General features: G+C 29.8%; 1 protein-coding gene across 1 annotated transcript in view; it reads right to left on the bottom strand.

Moving 5' to 3' along the window:
- The window catches only part of LOC142326860 (roundabout homolog 2-like), a 1,022,566-nt gene that overhangs the window by 18,105 nt on the left and 979,576 nt on the right, over positions 1–24,885 (bottom strand). The window contains exons 8-14 of the mRNA XM_075369594.1: positions 21,501–21,814; positions 19,631–19,867; positions 18,018–18,243; positions 16,252–16,367; positions 14,760–15,090; positions 10,799–11,067; positions 1,348–1,456 (exon numbers count right to left, since the gene is read on the bottom strand). Of these exons, the coding sequence (XP_075225709.1) occupies positions 1,348–1,456; positions 10,799–11,067; positions 14,760–15,090; positions 16,252–16,367; positions 18,018–18,243; positions 19,631–19,867; positions 21,501–21,814 (1,602 nt within the window). The remainder of the gene's footprint in view (positions 1–1,347; positions 1,457–10,798; positions 11,068–14,759; positions 15,091–16,251; positions 16,368–18,017; positions 18,244–19,630; positions 19,868–21,500; positions 21,815–24,885) is intronic.

The raw sequence follows: 24,885 nt of genomic DNA, 5'->3' as shown, positions 1-24,885 counted from the left end.
TGCAGTGTACAATAAAAGCGATCGCAGCAAGTGTTTTGTAACAACGAGTGAAGAGTGCATCATGAGTATTCAATTTTGGGCAGTGGTTGAAAATAAGAAGCTGTTTATATATAAATAGAAGCTGTTATTTATAAATAGGAGTCAAAGTGACAGTGTTTATTCATTCATGAAGAGTAGGTTAGTTCTTTTGTAAGCAATAAATGGGAATAACATTTGCATAAAGTGAATTGTGTAAATTGTAGATGTTTATTCTGTTACCTTATTGTTAATTCAGTATAGTTTCTATTAGTTATTATAAAGTTTTTAGTAAATCAGAACTGTGTTTGGTATTTAAAATTTAATTGCTATTAAATTTATTTTGTATTTAATTTTAAATTAATTACTATCTTGCACATTGTATATTATTTAAGAGTTAAGAAACTGTATCTATAAGAAATTTTTCTGTCCTTGTCAAACTGTGAACATGCAACCATATATACATCTGTATTTATGCACGTATCAATATTTTGATATTGTATCAACTAACCTCAATTTCACGCACTGTCTTTGTGTTTGAATCAAATTCTGATTTTGGAAATTTGCAATGGATTTGAATTACTTATTGAATATTACATCCGAATAAGATTCAGACTATTTATATGTTTATAATGATTGTAAATGTGCCAAAAGCTTTGAAAAAAAAAACAAAAAACAAGTGGAATAAAGTAATCCTAACAATAAATTTAAAAACAACAAAAACGTATATTTTTACACCAGGGTCTTAGAACCGTTAACATACATTCCCTAAAAATCTTCTCAAATTTTAATTAAATTTTTTTTTTATGCACTCAAATTTGGAGATTTTTTGCTAAGTAACTATGAAATAGTACTATGTAAAATTATATCACTGTTTTTTTTACACTTCCGTTATAAATTTTCAATAGATTCTGAAAACAAACTTTTACTTTGCACACTTTAATTTTTTATGTTTAGCCTTCTCAGTTTTCACAGGCATGGTAATACATTTACAAAGATTATTAAATAAAAATTCAAAAATTATTTTTAATATGTTTTAGAGTACTAACAATTTATATTTACATTCAAAATAATCAAAGCTAGTTAAAGAAAAAATCCTCTGGAAAATTCAAGTAATCATTCTACCAATATAGAATTTTATTACCATTGTGTTTATTATACTATGAGGGTTTTTTCTATAACAAAACTTTGTATTTTCAATTATTTAATAGTTTAGTTATTATAGTACGTAAACAAATAAATCTTTTCATAATTAATTTTTAATGAGAGATTTTTTATTATTTTATGTGTGTGCTACATATCAAGAAACCACTAGAGTTTAATAATACTAACCAGGGTCTGGTGTGTTATTTTCTGGACGAGAATTTGTATCAGCTGAATTTGATGTTTTAGTTTCTGATGAACTACTAAGCGGTGGTTGCATCAGAAGAGGGCCAGAATCCTGCAAAAGCCAATAAAAATTATGTTTTTGAATTAAAGTAAATAAACAATAAAATAAATCTATACTTTATTCACAATATTATGACTAACAATCTAATAAGGACTTAAATAAATACTTTACATTATAAATAATTTTATTTGTTTAAATAAACTAATCAAAGCTATTAAGATAATAAATTTATGGTGAATAATATGGGAATGATGAATAAAATAATCAAAATAATAATCAAAAATCTTAACTAGAATTCTATACAGAAGAATTGAGAGAAGAGTGGAAGAAGTGTTAGGAGAAGATAAATTTGGTTTCAGGAAAAGTATAAGGACACGGGAAACAATTTTAGGCCTCAGATTAATATTAGAATGAAGATTAAAGAAAAACAAACCGACATACTTGGCATTTATAGACCTAGAAAAGGCATTTGATAACGTAAACTGGAATAAAATGTTCAGCATTTAAAAAAAAATTAGGGTTCAAATACAGAGATAGAAGAACAATTGCTAACATTTACACAAACCAAACAGCACCAGTAATAATTGAAGAAAATAAGAAAGAAGCCGTAATAAGAAAGGGAGTCCGACAAGGATGTTCCCTATTCCCGTTACTTTTTAATCTTTACATAGAACTAGCAGTTAATGATGTTAAAGAACAATTTAGATTCGGAGTAACAGTACAAGGTGAAAAGATAAAGATGCTACGACTTGCTGATGATATAGTAATTCTAGTCGAGAGTAAAAAGGATTTAGAAGAAACAATGAATGGCATAGATGAAATCCTATGTAAGAACTACCACATGAAAATAAACAAGAACAAAACGAAAGTAATGAAATGTAGTAGAAATAACAAAGATGGACCACTGAATGTGAAAATAGGAGGAGAAAAGATTATGGAGGTAGAAGAATTTTGTTGTTTGGGAAGTAAAATTACTAAAGATGGACGAAGCAGGAGCGATATAAAATGCCGAATAGCAAAAGCTAAACGAGCCTTCAGTAAGAAATATAATTTGTTTACATCAAAAATTAATTTAAATTTCAGGAAAAGATTTTTGAAAGTATATGTTTGGAGCGTCGCTTTATATGGAAGTGAAACTTGGACAATCGGAGTATCTGAGAAGAAAAGATTAGAAGCTTTTCAAATGCGGTGATATATATGATGGGTGGACAAAGTGACAAATGAAGAGATGTTGCAGCAAATAGATGAAGAAAGAAGCATTTGGAAAAATATAGCTAAAAGAAGAGACATACTTATAGGCCACATATTAAGGCATCCTGGAATAGTCGCTTTAATGTTGGAGGAACAGGTAGAAGGAAAAAATTGAATAAGCAGGCAACGTTTGGAATATGTAAAATAAATTGTTAGGGATGTAGGATGTAGGGGGTATACCGAAATGAAACAACTAGCACTAGATAGGGAGTCTTGGGGAACTGCATCAAACCAGTCAAATGACTGAAGACAAAAAAAAAAAATAAAATAATTAATTAAAATGCCAGAAAGTGACATTTTGTAAATGAAATTCATAAAATGATAAAGAATAAATAGGAAGGGTATCACTGGTATACTTAAAGAGTATCGTTGTTAATGCAATAAAAAATGCTAAACTCAAAATATTAGTTGGTAGAAAACATAAATCAGGACTACATCAGCACTGCTATTTATAAAAACAATTTTTATAAGCAACATAAAAATTTTACGTGAAACAATTTGTGTTTAATGGATAATTTATTATGTAAGTAATAAATTATATAAATATAATAATTATTACATATAATTATATAAATAATAAGATATCACAAAAAAATTAATTACTAGCTTTTAATAACTGGAAAAGTAAATCCATGTTTAGACATCACAAGTGCCTATAGAAAACAGGAATTCATTCTTCGTTCGAGAAAGAAATAACAATGATATCTGCACCAACTATTGTAATAAAACACCCTTTCTATTAAGTTTCTTACTTGAAACTATTGCTATTCCCTTATTATTACACATGTAATAATCTCATGTAATAATTCTCAAATACAATACTACGCATCAAAGTTTAAAAAGTTTAGTTGAATTGCGGGTGGGACAGATTACTGAACTGGCAACTGGTGTCTTGCTAATAATGGCATCCTGTTGCACTGCACTATTCTCTGAATGTAGTATTAACAGTAATTAACACTATTTCAGACATCCCAGGTAGAACCTTTATATTTCCTAAACTTTGTTAAGTAATACTCACTGCAAATATTCAATCAATGAAATTGGCCACTGCTAAGGGGAAAAAATTCTTGTTAATGTTTTCGTTCTTTTAAGTTTTTATTAACATTGTAGCACATCATGATGTTTATAACAATTTTTACTGCATTCTTCTTGAGTTAAGAAGCCGAAAAAAATGTAAATGATCACTTTTTGATGTTTCATTGCATGTTTATTACATAAAATGTTTTAACTTCTCCAACAAGAAATGAGTATGTAATTATGATTCTGGTATTAGTAGACAATGACTTCATGGAAAAACTGCAAGTTAACGATTGTAAAATTAAAGATATTATCAATGATCTCAATACTGAACTAATTGTGAAATTTTACCAGTTCTTATTAACTAACTTGAAAAGTAAAATGTTTGAACATATCAATAAATTAAAAACAATCTTTTGAAAATATATTATTAGTACAAAGCTGTACATAAAAGAATACAACGGAATCTTTTATTCAAAAAAAAAAAGAAATGAATACTAAATTACAATTCTGGGGGGTCAGCATGATAGTCCGGCATTTTTTAAGTTCAAGATTTAATATTTTAGGTTAGTAATTTTAGAGTCTTTAATTTGATGTATACTTATAAATATAAATATTATAAATTATTAATAATAGTAATATATTATCTCTAAATAAACAAGATTAGTACCACTGTTCTCTTTTTTTAAGTTCTACATTTGTTTAAAAAAGAAGCAAGCTAAAATTGCATTAAAGTTTTTCAACTTTACTTTTCTAAAACTAAAAAAATGTGTATAAGTTATGTTTCTGAACAATACAATGATCTGTAATTTTTTTTTAAATTTAAAGATGGTTCAAAATTTTCTTCACTGATCACATCAGATAGAACCGAATATTATATACTGTGTACATGAAACTTAATGCTTTCTTAACTTCAAAGGATTAAGAAAAAGAAGACTACATTACTAGAAAATTTTAGTCAAAGATTAAATTTAATACGCATAATAGAAAGATAAATTTCAATGTTATTCTTTTTTTCTAAGCACTGTGTAATCAAGGCAATAATTAAAAAATATATATATATTTAACTAAAGTACAGAAATTAATAATACCTAAGTACATGGCTACTACATAAATCGTTTATTGTATTATTTTTTTACAGACTAGAGAGTATAGATTCACTGTTTGTGTATAACTTTCTGTCTAGCTTTATTATATTCCTCTTGTTGTTACCTTCTCTTTTTCTTTTTTTAACATTAAACTTAATTAATGCAATAAAAAAGTTAGCCATTGCCATTTCACATATGCTTTTCATTCGATAAAATAATAAACAAAGAGACAGAATTTCTAACCAAAGGTAGCGGATGGTCTTAATTGAGCATAGACGATCTATTATATAACAAATACCTCCCCTTACGTGGTTCATCATATATTGATTTAGCAGATGTTATCAAAAGAAAGAGAGCAGTTATTAATGTAAAAAATAATAACAATTACTGCTTTACATGGTCAAAACTATCTAAACATGTAACCGGACGGAATCCTCAGCGAGTAGACAAGCAATACAGAGCCTTACTTGATAAATACGACTTTAGCATGGCTAAATTTCCTGTCGAAATTAAAGACATTGTTAAGTTCGATAAAGCAAATGGCATGTCGGTGAATGTATACACGCTAAAGAAAAATAATGAAATAAAACCGACAAAGGTGTGCGATTTGGAAAAAGACGATCACTTCGATTTGCTGTATATTAAGATTGAAACAATTAGTCATTGCTGTTACATATCGGACTTATCACATCTGATCCGATTTTAGTTAACAACGGATGGTCACAAAATCATTGTTTGCAAGCGTTATTTCAGGTACTTCAGAAAGGATCGGGATATTGACAGGAATATGGAAGAACATAGGCGACGATGTGAACTAAACGAGTCGGTGCATATTAAATTGTCGCAACGTAGTAAAGATGGTATGTCGCCTGCAGTATCGTTTAAGAATTATCAAAACATGTTTCTTTCCAGTGATAGCATATGACGACTTTGACTGTACACTGAAGCCGACACTGTACTATCCATCGCTGACCAAGAATTATACACCTCACACAGCAATATGAACTCATTGAGCTATGGCCTGTACTTTGTGTCTCATGACATTGTTGACAATGAGATAAAGCAGATATTACCGTAGACACCATTGCTATACAGAAGTCCTGATGCCGCACAGCACTTGCAGCAATAAGTCGACATAATGTCAAAAGTGGCAGACAAATTAAAACGAAACGAAAATTATGTTATTTACACCTGAAGACCAGTCGAGATAGAATGCAACCAGTAACTGTGAGATGTGTAAGATAACGTTCAGTTCTGAAGCGAAAAAAGTGAAAGACCATTGCCACTTTATCGGCAGACACAGAGCGGTACTCTATAAGATTTAATTCATAATTTTAGTGAAAAAAAACTCATGTAAAAGGTAGATGTGCTGAATGTGGAAACACAGATCGTTCATACATATAATGGAAATTCATTTTTTAGGAAAACTGTTGATCATTTAAATAAAATAGTTCAAAAACGACGCAGTATGTTTACGCAAAATAACTGAAACTAAAGGAATAAAAAAAAGTGTCTAATGATGCTTGCAAACTATTCGTGCAATATTTCATGATGGGCAATCAATGAAAGAAGGACATTATACTAGCATGATTAAAATTGGGAAAAACTGGATTGAAGCTAATGATTTATTAATTGCAAAAAAAAAAAAGGTTGACCACAAAATTCCAAAAACGTTTGTTTTAATTTTAAAGAAAATTAAATTTTTTATTAGATACATGGATAAAATCGACGAAAGGTTATTAGCAAACACACGACAGATACCAGAATTTTTATAAATACAAAAATAAAAACAGTTTCAATTTAACGAATGAGCAGAAAAAAAACAGATGATATCCAAACTTCAAAAACAATAGAATAAGGTTTCGGTGAGAGTTTGCGTCAGTTGAAAACATCAAAAATCGAAAATCAAAATTCATCTATTGATTTAATTATAGTTCTTCAAAAAGACAGTGTTCGAATCAAAAAAGTACAGATATGTATGAAAGGCGAGATACTAATTGTTATATATTTTTCCTACTTCATTTTCTCAAACATAAAAATATGTACCGTTAAACATTTTCTTCCTACATATTAAACATTAAATATTCATAAATATTAAATAGTTTATTCCTCTAATACTGTAACTAAATGATAGATTTTTTTTTAATATAAGACAAATATAATCATCGAAAAATAATTGGAGATTAACAAAAAATCATATAATAAAAACTTCGTCAAATTTTTTCAAATATGTTGATAGAAAATGCAAAAATTCTTGCCGGCCCGAATTCATACTTTAAACAATTCATAAACCCTAATAATTCATGATCCATAAAAGTAAGTGTTCTACTACTTGCTTTTGAAAGATGATAATTCACAATGCAAATCAGATGAATGATCATTCTCTAGTTCTAAATCCTAATTCTTCATTTATAAGAACTTCTATGGTATAAAATAATTTTCTGCCGACCAATGAAAAGCCGCTCAGTTCTGACAGTAGCAAACTGCTGACCACATTGTTTTTGAAAAAGTACTACGTTTGCCATTATGTTGCGCTAAATCAGGCCATCAGAAATGGCTTGCTCGTGACAAAGGTGCAATAAGTGTTACAGTTTCGTCAAAGTCCTTGGCTAAAAGGCTATATCGATCTTCTGTTTAAGACGAAAAGCTAGGAATGATACCGAAAAATACTTTTATAAGCTAATGAACAACTCTGTGTTCGGCAAATGCATGGAAAACGTCCAAAATCGAATGAACTTCAAACTAGCAACTGATCAGAAACGACTGTCTGAACTCATTGCCAAGCCAATATTCAAAAACCGTATTACTCGTATAAAAAAAAATAAAGAAAAATTGGTCGGTGTAGAAATGCTGAAAGATACTGTCTACCCCGTTATGAAACAAACTTAAAACAAAATGATTGTTAGGCCAAACCATCTTAGACGTAAGTAGCACACTGATGTACGAATTTCACTACTCAGTGATGAAGTTGAGATACAGTTCTAAAACACACTTATCGTGTTTGGATACCGATAGATTCACCTACGAGATTGAAACCAACGGAATCGTCAGTTTACGAGGACATGAGAGGTCCAGATCTCATCTGCCACTTTGATACGTCGGATTATGCGAAAGACCATCCCAATTATTCATGTATGAACAAAAAAGTACTTGAAAAATTTAAAGATAAGCAAACAGTATTGTGATTTCAGATTATATCGGACTGAGACCTAAGCATTAAACTTTCCGTACCGTTAACGACAAGGTAACAAAAAAACAAAAGGTATCAAGTAAAACGAGGTAAAAACAAAATCACTTTTGCCGATTACAAAGGTGATGATCAGCATCATTCCTGTTTGGATAATGCTCACCATGAAGTACAAGGTCGATGCGGCTGTTTAGACAGAAAAAAACATAATGTCGACACTATAATAACCAATAAGCGAGCCCTGGTGAAGAACGAGGACAAACGAATGGTTATCGATAATGCAAACACCCTAGCTTGGGGTCACTGCGATACGCCACTAGAATTGGCTCGACTGTTTCAGCTGTAATAATATAGTATTTGTTTATGTTTACTTTATATTATTATTATTATTAAGAGATGAAAACCGATATAAAACATGAAATAGCCGAAGAGTTAATCAACCGGCTACAGAACGAGCTTAAACTAGGGCATGTGTACAAGGGCATGTTCTCGAAGAATTTAAAACTATTTGCTCCACGACTTGGAAAAATCACCCTAATGGCTTTATCGTTGTAGATAAAGAAAGCGAGTTGACCAGAGGCAGATAACAGATCGGTTTCGATACATTCATCACAAATATTAGTCACTGTTAATGAATGGATTATAGTGAGGTGCAGCCGATGAAATAGGATCAGGTATCGCGCTGGGATGGTCTTCCTTGCTATGTCTGATGTAACGTAACTGCTACCGATTGGTACGTTTCGGCACTGGATATTCTGGAATGCGTCTTTCGGTAAGCTGGACACCAGTTTGTCTAAGCCGGTGGTCATAAACTGCAATGTGTCGACGTAATTTACAGATGTTTTCGCTAATGTTCTTAATAAAAGTAATGAACTTTTCAATCGTTTTCGGTATCATTTTACAATCAAAATTCAGTTCTCTGATGATGAAGTGAGATTCATAGCCTGATAAAAAATCATAAGACTAATCTACTGTAAATATAAATTTTGGTCTTCCACCCGACCCTAATAAAATACAAGATTTGGATCGAGTGGTTTTGAGGGGATAAAATCTACGCTAACGTTGGATCTACATAAGATCGGGAGAAGAGATTGGGAGCTGATGGCTCCAAATCTGGATCGGGGGGAGTGGTTGGGACCCTAGTTTATAGAAGGGGGAGGGGGTAAATTTTGTACTTGAATTGGTAAACCTATTTACTTATTGTAATTATGCATTCAAACAATTCTGAATATTAATGGATTTTCCTTCTGAAAGATGTTACCATTTCATTGTAGTAATTAAGTAGCCAATGCACTCAAATCAGAATTTTTTACTGTTTGCCTTTCTAAATGGAAATTCCTGCAATATTGATGCATTTCTAATACCCAAATCCTGACTATTTATTTTATGAGTTAACAGTAAAATGATCTTTTAAAGCACTCATGAAGATAAATTTGATTACAGAGAAGTAAAATAACCTGCAATTTAATTCCAAATAACCCCTATTATTTGAAGTGACAATAAATGAAAATACAGTGTGAGAAAAATAAAAATTTTTTTTTTTTAAATTCTTATTACGGCTTAACAAGTTCATGGCTTTTGAGACCGATTGGTCCCATTGCCAATGATGTACCACCTGCCTGTGGGATCTGCTAGTCTCAAATTGACTAGCGATATTCTGGTGCCCGCCTGACGATAAACATACTAGTTAATACTATCAGATTGTTTTTCTAAGGAATGAATAAAAGTATAAATTATAAATTTATAAAATAAATTAAAAAATAAAAATATTGCCTCGGCACCTGCAGCCCATGAGTTGGAAAAAAACGAGCGCTTAATTTATTAACAATAGATTGTAAGTACAATTAATTCAGTATTTGATCTTCTCCAATCTTAGGCTAACTAATGTTAAAAGAGTGATGTTACTTGAGAAACAACTATACTCATTACCATTGAGAGGTTGTGTGTGTAGCATACAGTCCCTGCCATAGGATCTCAGTTCATACACATATAGCCTGTTTAAAACAGTAAATGTTTTGCTCACTGTGTAATTTCTATATGGTTCATAGTATACAGAACACTTTAACAGCAAAAGCATGACACTGTTTTCACAGTAACTTGCACACAATCATGCAGAGTAGAGAAGTTGGGTCATAGTGATGAGTAACAAGGCAATTAGATGCTACTGACATGTGGTGGAGAAAACTGCCAATATAAATGGTAATGGGTATAACATGTATTATTAAAGAGCAATAAAATCAGCTTAAAAATAATTATGATTTTTGAGTGGATATAAAATTTGCTCCTACAAAGTCACATAACAGCAGAACATCTACTCAACAATATGAATGAGTCATGTTATAATAAAGAAATATCCAGAGTATTCTCAGACAATCAAACGAAGCAGTATAGAATCTTAGATTCTTCAGGCTAAATTGAGTTGCACCAGAACCCAGAAAAATGGTGAACAGTAAATGGTAATAGAAACTGGCAGAATTAAGCTGATATATCTAGACCTTAATCTGTTAATCTACATGAAAAGAAGAAAAGCATTTTTATTCACTAACCTGACCAGCATGTTAAACATAAAAAAATTTGTAAGCAACATGTTATAAGTTTCAAGTAATTAATTTACAGTATCATATTCTTGTTTTAAATTATTCTATTAAAATTTTTATTAGTTTTAAAATTAATGATGTCAACGTACGATCCTAAATAAGGGATATCTGTTTTACAATTAAAAGATACAGTAAGATCTATGAGTTACAAAGCTAATTATAAAAATAAATAAATGTCTAAGACATGTAATTACTGAATGAATTTAAATGATATCACTTAAAACAAACTATTAATAAAACTAAAAATACTCACATCTGTTCTATTATTTGGATTGACAAGAGTAGTTGTAGCATATGGTGTGGGTTGAATGTCTTTTCTAGTACTATAAAATGTAGATAAATTTCTAGTGGTAACTTCAGCATAATCAGCACCTTCTACGCCAGGTCCTAATAATTTTGTTTCAGTCTCTTTATCACCATCGACTCCACCAATACCCCAACCTCTATCTATCCATAATGTTTCCTTTGCTCCATTGTGAAGCAAGTTCAGTTGACATAAGTCATTTGCATTAACCACTGGTACTAAACAAAGAATGTAAATACATTTGAAAAATATATTTTAACTAGAAATAAGTTTATAATATTTTAATTCATGAAACATTAATATTTAATTAACACTATTTGTACTTCTGTCTATCTCTTTTAAATGTGAATATTTATTTTGTGAAATAATAATCTTAGTGTAAATTGTGTTTAAATATTAAACTTATTAATGGAGGTTTAGTTGTTTAACTTGTGAATTGATAATATTTGAAAAAAATTATCAATTAAAATGAAATATAAATCAATGATATATAATAGAATCTGAAAATGAGCTTGAATTCTTATTTCAGAAAAAACAGAAAATATTATTTGTTACAAAAAACTTCTCTGAGAAATGTGTTATATTAAGTACTCCTTATTAAGCATGGATGGATAAAGATCAGTTATAAAAACAGCTATGACTTTAGAGACAGTACCATTAGTAATGAAAAAATATAATTTTAAGAAGAATAAATAAGTAATTAAAAAATATTAACAAAAAGAACCCCCTGATAAAACTTAATTTAGTACTGAAGATTTTTCTATATAAATGAGCAACTAAGTTAAGTTAACAAATAATGATTCTTTTAGAAAATCTTCTACCCAAGCCTTGTCCATGTTCCCATGCCTAAATCTGACATTATATAAGGTTACAAGAAATAGGCTCAACTGGCATAGGAGAAGAAACAGGCTCCTTTCTATAAAGTTGGCTATACATTTAAATGGTGGTGATTTTTCCTATACTGATCAATTCATTATATAATAGTTATAGAAAAAAAATATCCAGACATACAACTGTTAGGGAGATTCAGCTTCCTTCGCTTCCTCGCCCTGAGCAGGACCGCCGAAGGAATTTAGTAGGTGTTAGGAACCTGGGTGGCTAGGGACCACCTGGGCAGTTGACTGGCCGAAGGTAGGCGCTTAGGCAGCGTGCCTCGGTTAGATGTATTGGTGGTATGCACTGAATCAGGCTGTCGGTGGAGTTGCGGCCATTGTCGGCGAGCGGGATTATCCTTGCCCGGCGGGTGCGGTCGCGCTCCGACGAGGGCATTTTGAGCTAAAGTCACTGTCGGCGGGGCTTCTCTGGGTGCTGCTTAGGTGGTACGTAGGGGAGTCTTGGCGGCAATTGCGAAAGATGGTGAATGTCATGCGGGACTCCGCGATGGCGCTGTACAGGAGTAGGCGTTATTCTCCTCTCCCGGGCAGACCGGAACGGAGTCAGATGGAAACTCATTAGAGTAATTAGCGGGGTTCTTAAGGGAACTAGGTCTAAATTTCGATGTTAAACTTTAGTGGGAAGTTTATTGTTGAGGTTGTTAGTGCGGATCTGAGACATTCAGAAAGTGGCTCATTATAGTAGGATCTAGGCGCGGGGTCTTCTTTCCGCGGTTAGGTTTCTAGCTTACTTCTTGAGGGCGACGTGGTAGCTGCAGGTGTCCGTTGTCTTCATTCTGAAGGCATAAACATGTAAATCTATCTCGGGGTGAACTTTTACCGATGTAGATGTCCCTTGGGGCATCTGCATCGGTGGCATCTCTGCGGGGCCTAAACTGTAAGCTGTGGTGTGCATCAGTTTGAGGGCGAGAAGAAGCCCTCCGTTAAAGCCACTGCTGGCTAGGAACGGAGGGGGTGGTGTAGCGACCGGACACGCTACGAGGTGGGTTCTTCTCCCCTCGGGGGGGGGGGGGGGGGAATCGAGATGTCCTAAGATTCAAGAATGTTCACTAATGATTCTATTTAGAGATAATAATGAATTAACAAAACCACTATTAATTATAGTGGAGGCACTAAGAACTTCAAGTGAATAGGACAGTCACGTCATAAACAGTAGTTTTTGACTGACAAAATATTAACATTAAAATAAATAAATTAACCCTGAAGCTGATAACATATCAGATAACAGCACCAGTTGACCTACCACCTATTGATAGGTGTACTTTTAGGTAGTACCTAAAATTGTAATCATTATTTTCAGGTTCTGCACTTACATTCATTACATAATATTTTCCTACCTTTACATGACAGTTTTAAGGAAAATAGGTAAATAAATAAATAGAATGATTCTTTTTCTACAAAGTATATTTCACTCCAGTGGACTGTAATCTTATGAATATTAAGATTACAGTCATACGCTATTTTTAATTTAAACAAAATTTAAATTTAAGAGATCATTTTTTTCTAAGTGAAACTCACTAATGTATTTACAAAATAAAAATAAAAAAATTGAATAATTTTAAACAATTTAACAGCTGTGCTATATTTCATCATCAAAAACACTTTTTTCATTACAACATGAAAACTTATTTAGCATTTCAACTGCCTAAACATGTTTCGATCAACAGGTCAAGAATTAAAAAAAAATATGGAATAAACAACTGAAGGAGGAAAACATTATAAATAATTATTATACTATGGATGTACCTTAATTGTGATCATAGATTATCAAATGATGTTGTCACTTGTATGCAGAAGGAAGAAAATATTCCATTTATAATATTCAGACTTTTTTGTTATCAGTGTATCCTTTTCTGATGTCAAAATCATAATTATTTACTGATTAAAGTCTAAGAATACAGTCTGTGTTGTTTGTAAAAAAAGTTGGTGCTGCAATAATGTTGTGAGAAAGGAACTTACTAATTAAAAAAAATTTATGAAGGAATGGGGCAAGGAGTAACAACATATAACATGAATCATCATTAATTTTTCTTATTCAGACTGTACTGTAAATTTTATCATAATGGGTTTTAATGACCTTGTATGTAGGTAACATTAATCAGTTGTATTTTACTTCTGCAAAAGTAAATTTTCTATTGTGTTTACTGTACTATGAAATTTTATTTTTGAGTATACAAATAACTGATTTAATTTAAGCACTTACCTACATTTATTTGGAAAAAATGGATAAATCCACTATTTAAACTTTTTTATTCATTTATGTATGTCAGTCATAAACTATGGTATTGGCAGTAGACTTTTTAAAGAAAATCATGATTAAAATGTTTAAGAAAAAGTTTCAACTTTAGAGCAGTATGATAAAGTATATAAATAAATCAGCATAATACAATGCACTAAAGAAATTTTACAGGCACTTTGAAAAATCATGACACTATCGAATGAGTTCAAAAACAAACTCAAGATTTACATTTTTTAATAAATCTTAGCAGTAAAGATAATCAGGTGAATTCCTCATTAAACACTTGGATCACAAATATCCATAAACAGATGTGTATGTGTGAATCGCTACTTGATTCAATAAAAACTGAAGAACTTACTATAAAAGTATGTAAAGAAAGTTTTTGCTACAGGTGATGGTTTCACCATTGGATAAAAGTGAATATATTATTTTAAAATCTAAGGTAGTGAACAGGTGATGGTTTACAAAAACTCAAAAGCTGTATTAAAAAGTCTACAGCCAAAAATTATAATTTACCATGAATTATTTATGTTATTTTGTGTAATGAGATTGCACGCATTATTTATTTATCTATTAACTGTAGGAATACACTAAAACAAACATAAATCAATGCCACCCTACAGCTTACAAACAAAATCCACTGTAATAAATTTTTTGTTATTGATAATTCGTTATTAACTGTTCAGATTGTTATTTGTTTAAGTCAGTCCTGATATGAACACATTAAGTGCTGTCTTCTACATACTATAACTGATTCTAGAAATGAAAACATACGTACCACTTAAATGCCCAAGTTCTTTAGTCAGAGCATGACGTTTCCTTATATAAAGTGTAGAAGCGAATGCTAGCAGAATAATTAATATTAGAAATGCTAAAAGAAGAATAAGCCATGTTTGTGTTGCAGCTTCTGTAACGTGTGTTGGCAAACGGTGTCTTTCTAGAGCAAGTGGCACAGCACCAGAATAAGGTCCAATTCCTACACGAGTGAATGCTGCTACTTGTGCTGTGTACATTCCACCGGTTGTCAAATTATTTAGTAATATAGAAGTAGTTGAAGCATTTAGAGACATTTGTGCTAATACTCTACTATTGTTAGCTCTGATTTGAATCTAAAAAAAAAATAAATAAATAAAAATAATGAAATACAGTTACAATTATTAAAATTTAAGCAACAAGGATTGTTAAAAATTTAGTATGCAATACAAGATGCTTTATTATAAATAAAAAATTTTGTTTTAGAGAAGTGAGTAATGGGTGTTGAGCATTACCTAATTAATGAGCATTTTTAATTTTTAATTAATTTCAGTATCAAATTTTATATTGAAAAGGAGTCCTTAATCTGAAAATCAACCAAAGGAAGTCAACTTCCCAAAAATAAATTTTTAGTTTTAAAATCATTTGCTGACAACCAAGTTATAAGTTTCTGGTCAGTAAATTGACAGTTTCACATTATTTTTTGTTTTTAAAAACTTTCTAGTTAAAAGGCAAAAATCAAGGCCTTTCAAGTAAAAAAATCACTAAGATCATAAATTAAAAAATATAATTATTACAGTATTAATATTATAATATTAAAAAAATTACACATAATTGAGAACTATGAAAATGGATGAGTGAAAGAATCCAATGAAAATAAAAATAAGGATAGTGATGGCAAAGAAAGCCTTCAGTAAGAAGATGAAATTAATATGCAGAGAAAGTCTGGCCTTAGAATTAAGAAAGAGGCAGAGGTACTGCATTGAGGCTTTTGAAATATGGATATGGAGAAGGATGGAGAAATTGAGATGGATGGTTAAAGTGAGGAATGAGGAAATAATGAACAGGATTAAAGAACAAACAGCACTTATGGGTTAAGTACACAAACAAAAAGGACAGGTGACGACATGTGAATTCAAGTGGTTCTGGTGTAGGACATGGAATTCAACAGTAACTGTGTTGCACAGTATAGCAACTGTACAACTGGACTGAAAGGGTCAGAGGAAAGAGAAAGGAAGCGAGAAAAAAGAAGAATGAAGCTGAAAGCCAGACTATTCTATAAAACCAATGGTTTTACTGATTAGTTTCCATAAACCAGTATAAATATTGCTAAAAAAAAAAAATCTCACAAGAAATTTCTTTCCTTGTTTTTCTAGAGATTGGAGCTTGTTTTTTGTATATTGTACTTATATTTAACTTAACTCTTCAACAACAGTCTTAATGAAGTATTTTTAAAAAAGAAGTTTTTTTTAGTATAATTATTTGATCAAAATAATTAGATTTAAAGTATAACTTACTTTATAACCAAGAAGAATTCCATTATAATGTTGAGGTGGAGGGGATGACCATCTTATAAAAGCAGCTGTTGAATTTATTATTCCCATTTCAACATGATCTGGAGGAGCAGATGGGACTAGAAGAAAAATTATCAATGTTGTATAATTAAATATGATTTTACATAACTTATCTATTTTTGGGAAAAGAAAACTATTTTTTAAGGAATTAAAAAACACAAAGTGAAGAATGTTTAAGTAAAAATTCTGCATTACTACAGGTTCTCTGTTTTAATGTTAGTATATATTTTCTACAGTTATTTTTTACTGATGTAACATGAGACAATGAATAAAAACTACAAAAAGAGAGGATTAAAATGTTCATTATACCTTCCTTTTTAAGTCAGGAAAAACAATAATTCAACTTTTCCAAAATATAAATAAATATTGTAAGAAATTTCATAAATTTTCTCTATTAAAAAATATAATACTAAAAAGCCAGTCATCTCATCTAAAAATAAAATCTCACATTCTACTATGTAATTAAGATAATCTCAAAATAATCAAGTTTTATCATGTCAGATGATATTACTGATATCACTTCAAGCAAATCCTAACTTCAGTCTAATTACAAATTAAAAGATTGGTAACCCTTACTAGAACTGCAAACCTTAAGCAGTTTGAGCAGACTTTTTTATTTTTTATTTTACTTATGAATCTTGTATGTGAAACTCTATGTAACATAGTGTTTCATACAATACAATTTCACTATATTATGTGAAACTTTATGAATTTCATATGAATAATTTTGTTTCATAATAACATTTTAGAATCAAATTCTTTCTTTGTAGGTTAAGACTCAAGAAGAAAACAATCAGAAAATAAATGGATCGTGATAAGTAAATGGTTAAGGATTACCACAATGTAAGCTGTTTACGATTTTAATACTTAATAATCAACACTTTTCATATAGCTACTTCATTAAACAAATTATAATTAAAATTTAAAATTAAAAATAAAACTGATTTGATTTCATTTTCTCATGACTAAATTACATATTCTAAGTATTATTCAACTTGCTTATAACAAATTGTTTTTAGATTTTCTTATAAAAATTTTCTAAATTCTTTTTAAAAAATCATCTTCAGCAAGAAATGCCAATGAAACTATTTTAACTAAACCGCAGGATCTCATTGGATCGTTTTCTTAAAGTTTTGTAAATTTAATGGACTTTATATCTTGTTAATATTTTTATTCATATATAGTTTGAGCAAGTAAATTAAATAAAAAATAAATCAATAAATCAATAAATATATATTTCATGGAAATGGTAGTAGAGTCCCCTATAAATAGACAGATCCCATAGACACAATCTTAAAGTCAATGAGAATTTTTAGATAAATTCATTCTCTATTTTTATTAAAATTAGTACAGCCATTCTTGCATAATGCAAGAAAAACGGACAGCGAAATAAAAAATAAATTCACAAATTGAGAACAATGTACTCAAACTGGAATATCAGCCAATTTTCTTCATTTTTGTATAAAATGCCAAGATATTCTGAAAAGAACTATACAAAGCAATGTATATTAGTTTAAAAAGTAACACAGCTTATGTAATAATCACTTGTCAACCATACAAAACAAAAATGAAGATATAGAAATAAGACATACTAAATAATTATTTAGTATAATATTTTAAATTGTAGTTTTATATAATTTTTACTGATATAAATAAAGATAAAAACTATGCTAAAATTAATTATATTACATACAAAATAAAATACATACTGTCTTCAAGAGTCTGTATAACTTTAGAATTTGAAGGTTGACCCTCAACTGATTTAAAAAATGGCACCAAAAAAAATTCATACTTTGTAAACTTTCGCAAATTAGTAACAACATAACTTGTGGCACCAGCATTCAATACAGTCACCATATTATATTTCTGTGAACCCCCAGACAGATCTCGAAATCGAACATATACACCTTCGACAAATTCTTCACCAGATAAAATCTGAAAAAAGATGTTTTCTATAAAGTAAAAAAAAAAAATAACAATGATAAATTTCTTAAGTGCTAATCCTCCCCAGATGACTGATTACAAGTCTGCTTCTACTGGCTGACACCATCTTTACAGCAACTTGATGAACACTGTGATCAGACCAGATTACCTCTATATAATTTTATCTCATTTGTTTTGTAATCTGAATATATAAGAGTAATATAAGTATACAGTATACAGTATAATGTAATACATTTATACACTGCAAATAAGCACTTCTTCTTATTATTATTAAACAAAAAAAAATTGAAGCAAATGGATCAAGAATAATGAAAGGTAGGTAGAGGCGCCACACAGTACATATTACTGCTTTAGGAAATTCAAATTAAAAAAAGAAAGATAGTTTTTTTTTTATTAGAAGGTTCGGCCTTACTCTATAAAAACTTAAAAAATAAACTAAAAAAAAAAAGTGCTTCACTTTTTAGGCTTATTGTTTAGCTACCATACAGAAAATGGTGTTGCCAAATTAATTTACAGGCAGCTCTCTCTCCAGATATCAAAGTTATCCTGACATCACTCAGCATGAAGAATCTAGCAGGATCGTATTCTACTAAACTCTATTTATGCATATTGACAGAATCAATCAATGATAGAGAAGGATGGATCAAGGATAGTAAAAAAGAGTAGGTTGTGAGAAAGAACATTCTGGATATAACAGTACATCAGGATAGTTTACTGTCATTCAGCATTAATAGCAGCTGTTCTATGGTTGATTGATTAGTTACAGAAATAGGAGGTTTGGCTTTTTCCATCAGGATATGTTTTAGTTGCCCTCTAGTAAAAATTGTTACAGATGGAACAAAAGCAGGTGATCAAACCTTCACGATACTTGTTCTCAGATAAGGAAAATGAAGAAAAGAGAAAGGAATAATTAATTCACGAAGGGACTACCTCTAGTATAGTTTTTTATCTGGCTCAAAACCAATGATAATAAATGATGCTTCAGTTCAAATCCAAATCCAAATATGTCTATGGTTACTTTTATTTGAAATTTATTGTGTTTTTGTCCAGAATGGTCAGTTATGAAAATTATTTAAAACTATAAACTTTTGAAATGACAGACTATTTTGAAATAAATTATAAATAAACATTGAATGTTTGAAATTTCATTCTTATTATTATTTCAAAAGTTTCAGTTTTAAATCATTTTATTTGAAACTGAAAATCAATGCTCTTCAATTATTTTGATCATCAGGATACAGTTGATACCACTGAATCATGCATTTTTAGTTAAGTTTGAAAAATAATGATTAATTACAAAAAATAGATTAAATTGATGAGCAAAAGTATGACAAAAAATATAATGCTATTAAATAATGAATACTATTAACAAATTTACCTCCCAAGTGAGACGCACAGATGTAGATGCAGATGCAACTAATTGAAGAAGAGAAACAACTTTTGTACTAAGACGAGCTCTTGCCTCATCTAAGGTATGCTGTGGTACATTTCGAGAATCTGGTCCTCGCCCCAGTGTTCGTGTAACCTCTGATACCTCACTTGGAATTGATAAACCATGAGCGTTTTCAGCTCTTACAAGGAAAACATATGATGTGTCAGGTTTTAGATCCATTATCTAAAACAAAAGATTATTCCATAATCAAAAAACCATATAAAAAATAAATGAAAAAAAAATAAACATTTTCGCGATAACTGGGTATGCTTCTCATATAAAGATATCAAACACGTCATAAGTACAATTTGTTACAATAATAAAAAATTTGATGTGAACACCACATGACTTCCTCAAATGCCTATTAAATTACATACACATTTTTTAAAATGAAAAGTACATAAAATTTTATTTCATTAATAACTTCTGATAATTTTTCATTTTATTCTTTTTTTATTGTTATTACTGAATTATGTAAACATTTTTTATAATCGAAGGTTAATAATTATTAATAAATCAATTAATTTAAATTAAAAAAAAAGGATATGAAGTCAGATTTGAACTGATGTAGCTTCTCCTTGTAAGATCCAAATATTTCATTATTAAAATTGTATTTGGTTGTAACTCTGGAACCATTGAAAAGTTCTGGTACATTGTTGAAAAGTTCTCAATGAGGGCTTATCATGGCAGTTAAGAAAAAATCCAAAATCAAATTTTTTTGATTGTTGGCTTTATTGGACACTTTTGGTTCAGTCAATTGCAATCAAAAGGGGAAGTGCACAACTAGATGTTACAACAGTCCTAAATCCAAAATTTTAACATCCTATGGCTAATTGTTTTTGAGTTATGCAAGATACATACGTACGCACATAAAAACGTACGTACAGACGTCAACCCAAAACTAATTAAAATGGATATTTCCGTTGAAATCTGAAAATCAAAATTTTTCACGATCACAATACTTCCCTTACTTCACACAAGGAAGTAAAAATGTAAAATCTTTATAACATTGGGGAGAGACAATGTTCTTTGTGGGTATCATGTTAATGGGTAATGATTTTGCAAGCTTTGATGCATGTTATAACAGTCCACATATATTATTATAAAAAACTTTTCTATTCAAGCTTTAAAAATGCTAACTAAAATAATTTTATATTTCTGAGATAATATAATAGACCAAATTTAGGTATATATTGGTTACTTTACATTAATTAATTATAATTTTCTGATAGAATTCATAATGGCTATAAATTGACCTAAAAATATCTTCACTATGAAAACATGTGTTATGCTTTGAAAAGTTCTGATCTTATGAAAAGGTGTTTTGTAAGTTTTCTGAAGTATTATCTACTTTATATTATAAGGGGGGGAGAGGTTGTAATACTATAATTTTTAATTTTAACCAGAATTATAGCAGCCATATTTGAGAAAACAATTATTTTTGAAAATTTTAATCTTAGTTAAGACTACAAATTTTGAGTTAGAATAATAAAACTGGTAGATACTAAAAAGATAAATGGTTATTTCAGTAATATTCAGAAAAATTAGATAAAAATAATTTTATGATTTAACTTCAATAAAAAATGATTTAATGATTTAACTGCAAAATCATGTTAACAAACAGAAAGGAATATATTAGAAAATATATTTTGTAATGTTCATAACCACAGCATTTTCACTACATATACTTCATTCAGAAAAAATAGAAGATTGATGAAAAATGCAAATAATAAGAAAAATTCAAGAAATATTGAAATATAATTCCTACTGAAAAAAAAATTACAGTATTTAGTAAATTATTAATTCATTCACTCACTGTTATAGTTTCTGTGTTAACACGATGAGCAGCAACAACCCAACCAGTCTGAAGATCAGAACTAAAGTATTCAACTGTGTAGCCAATAAGAGGCGCCTTATTATTTCCATTAGTCCAGGAAACAGTAACAGTAGACTGAGTTGTATTAATAATACGAGGTGTACCTGGTGGACTAGGAAATGTAGATGGATCAGGACTACGATGTAAATGTGATCCAGGAGCTTTTTCTACGCTAAGAGATGCTGACCATGAGGTCTCACCACTTTCTGATGATGCTGTACATGTATATAATCCAGAATCTTCCATTTGCAAATCTGAAAAAAGTTCCTATTGATTAATATTTTATCAAAATGCATCCTGCAAAAGTAATTGAATATTATTTTATTCACTGTTTTTTCTTTTCTGCTTTTAAAATGAGCACATTTGTAGATTTACATACAACTTTATAGTAGTATGTAATTATTATAACTATTAAATTTAAAGTAATATTTATAATTTAAAAAAATACATGATCTATAAAGATGGTTTGAAAACATTAAACTTTTATCATCATTGCTCTGAGTGTTGGACTATTACTTGTGATGATAATGATATCATAACAGTTATAATGATAACAGTCTGATAATCAAAGGGTTTTCTCACAAAGTTTCTAGAAAATTAAGTTAAAAATGTAAGATAAAAAATCAATCTTGTACTCCATACAGGCTTAGGTCATTTGCTCAGTAATAATTATACTCAGGAAAAAAATTAAACTTTTTTTTTGACAAAGAAACAAATATATGATCCTAATACTCATAGGAATTTTCACACTGAATTCAAATATGTAAATAAATTTTCTTCATCACCCACCTTTTCTTGTTATACATAGGTAAAGTTTAAAAGAAATGTATGAATTTACATGGATTAAGGCCACTGTTAAATTTATCTAAAATATGTTTTCCATTGTGTTTGGCATCTAGAGCATCAATTTTTAGCATTCAACAATAATCTGGGAGCATTCTTTGTCTTCCACTGTTATTGGTACTTGTTTTCCATGACTTAGATCTGATGGTAGCAGCATTTCTCATGCTCATCATTGGCTGATTTTCCAGAAAAAAATCCAGGTGTGAATTCAAGAAATGAATTTTTAGGTCCATATTACACCCACATATTTATATCACTCAAATAATTTACGCACAATGTCATGATAGTTGGAGGGATTTATGATTTCCTAAAACGTTTTCCTCAACACTTATAAATGACCTCCATATGGCTTTCAATTTGTCTCAACAAATTCTTTGCATTGTCCATCTTTAATCAAAGTTCTTATTTGGGGACCCCACATAAATTTCTTTATTGTTTTTAGCATCACTAACACTAGGAAACGTTTTGGCAAAACTCATGTGCTGATTACTCCTAGCCCATTCTGTCACATGTTTGACATAGGTTGAACAGCAGATGAAGGGGCTCAGTTCTTATCTTTACCCCAAACTTTGCAGCCAGAATATAGTTCATAACATTTTTTAATAGAGTCAAACTTCATCGCTCATTAAATGTCAAATACACACACACATCACAGAAGTTACCTGGATTATGTACTTCCTTGTCATATTTATTCATTAACACATATTTGGCACAGTAACTGTAAATCAAAAACCACAATGAAATCACAGTACATGCATTCACAGCTAATGTTTAAACTATAAATGTATACAACAATTGTGTTATTTGTAAGACTCAGAAGATTGCTCTGTGCTGACATATCAGAATCTACATTAAATGAACCATGCATATAGAGCTGCTGCCTTCATAATGTTACATCTATACGTCACCCTCTGTTATAAATCATTTAAAATATTCTGTTACGTACATAATTTTTCCCTAAAAAAATGTAAAATGTAAAAGTAAAAAAATGTAAAATTCTGCAAAACCAATATTTAAAAAATGTTGCCACACAAAACTGTAAGTGATGAAAAACTCTTTAATTACATTTTTGAATTCAGCATAAAAAGTCACACTGTGAACTCAATAAAACTTTCATATATCAAAAAATGTGTTTATTAGTGCAATTTAATATTATTTATCTGAATTTTTTTCTTATTTTTATCAAAATGAAAGTTCTCTGACTATTTTTTTGTGTAGGCAATGACTTTTTTTAATAGTTCTAACCATATTTTAAATTAAAGTAAATATTTTAAACATCTGTTTTTTACATTTGAATATACACTTTTAAGGGTTTTAAAGTTGAAATAAACTTACAGAATATTACAAAACCAACTTCAAGAAACCGCGATAAAACGTAAAAATTATATCATTCAATTGTTATAAAATGTTTAAAATTTTTGAAATCTGTATAACAAATTAATAATCAGAAAGTTGTTTATTTTTAATTTGGAGCCAACTTAAAAAAGATTTGAAATTTAAAGATGTTTGCTATTTTTTTGACAATAATGGTCAGTGATAATTTAAATTTTAAAGAAAAAATTGACTAGTTTAATCTTTTTACTAATATTTAAAAAAAATCTTATTAAACAATACTAATACACTATTATGGAATCATTCATTACATTAGATGAAAATCTTGTACAACCAAACTAGTTTGGTGGGCTGTATATTATAAGACAACCATATTCGGTTAAGATATATATAAAAAAGAAATTCAGATTTAATATTAATTTGGTGGTTGCATAAAGGGCAGAGAGACTGTTGAGAAGGTAAACACCAGAATTTATAAAATTAACATCTCTGGATGTAGCTTGTAATAATTAAGTTGAGATTAAAACACACATACCCACACACACATCCACACCCACACACACACACACACACACACACACACACACACACACACACACACACACACACACACACACACACACACACACACACACACATTTATTAATAAATGATTAAGTATTTAGCAATACAGCTTATTTATTGATTACTATTAGCTACTATAGTTGTTTAGAAGTTAAAATAAATGCAAAAGATATGTACATACACAAAAGAATGAAATTAATTATGTCATCATTAATTATTCTAATTGTTTTATATTTAAAGGAAAATAAAAAATTAGTTATTTTATTTTTAACCTATTTTATAAGATTATTATTTAATCATAAGAAAAAATGATTTACAGCATTGAGTTTTCAAGTTGTCAAAAATAAGTTGTTTTCTTTTAACAGAAATTCATGGTAATAATATTGCATGAGGCATATTCATAAAGTAAGGGCCGTTTGGTCGTTAAAAAAAATTATTTCATGAGAAAAAGGTTTTTACTTACACTTTTAGTTTACTACATATCTACTTCACTTTTCACATAATCTTCACTCCGTTCTAAACACTTTTGTAATGCTGCACCACTTTCTTTAACTCCTCTGCATAGAAGTTTGCCGCCTGGGAATTG

The sequence above is a fragment of the Lycorma delicatula genome, chromosome 6, assembly GCF_047948215.1.
Source record: "Lycorma delicatula isolate Av1 chromosome 6, ASM4794821v1, whole genome shotgun sequence".
NCBI classification, from domain to species: domain Eukaryota; kingdom Metazoa; phylum Arthropoda; class Insecta; order Hemiptera; family Fulgoridae; genus Lycorma; species Lycorma delicatula.
Note: the sequence above shows the minus strand (reverse complement) of the source record. Positions and strands in the feature narration are given on the sequence as shown.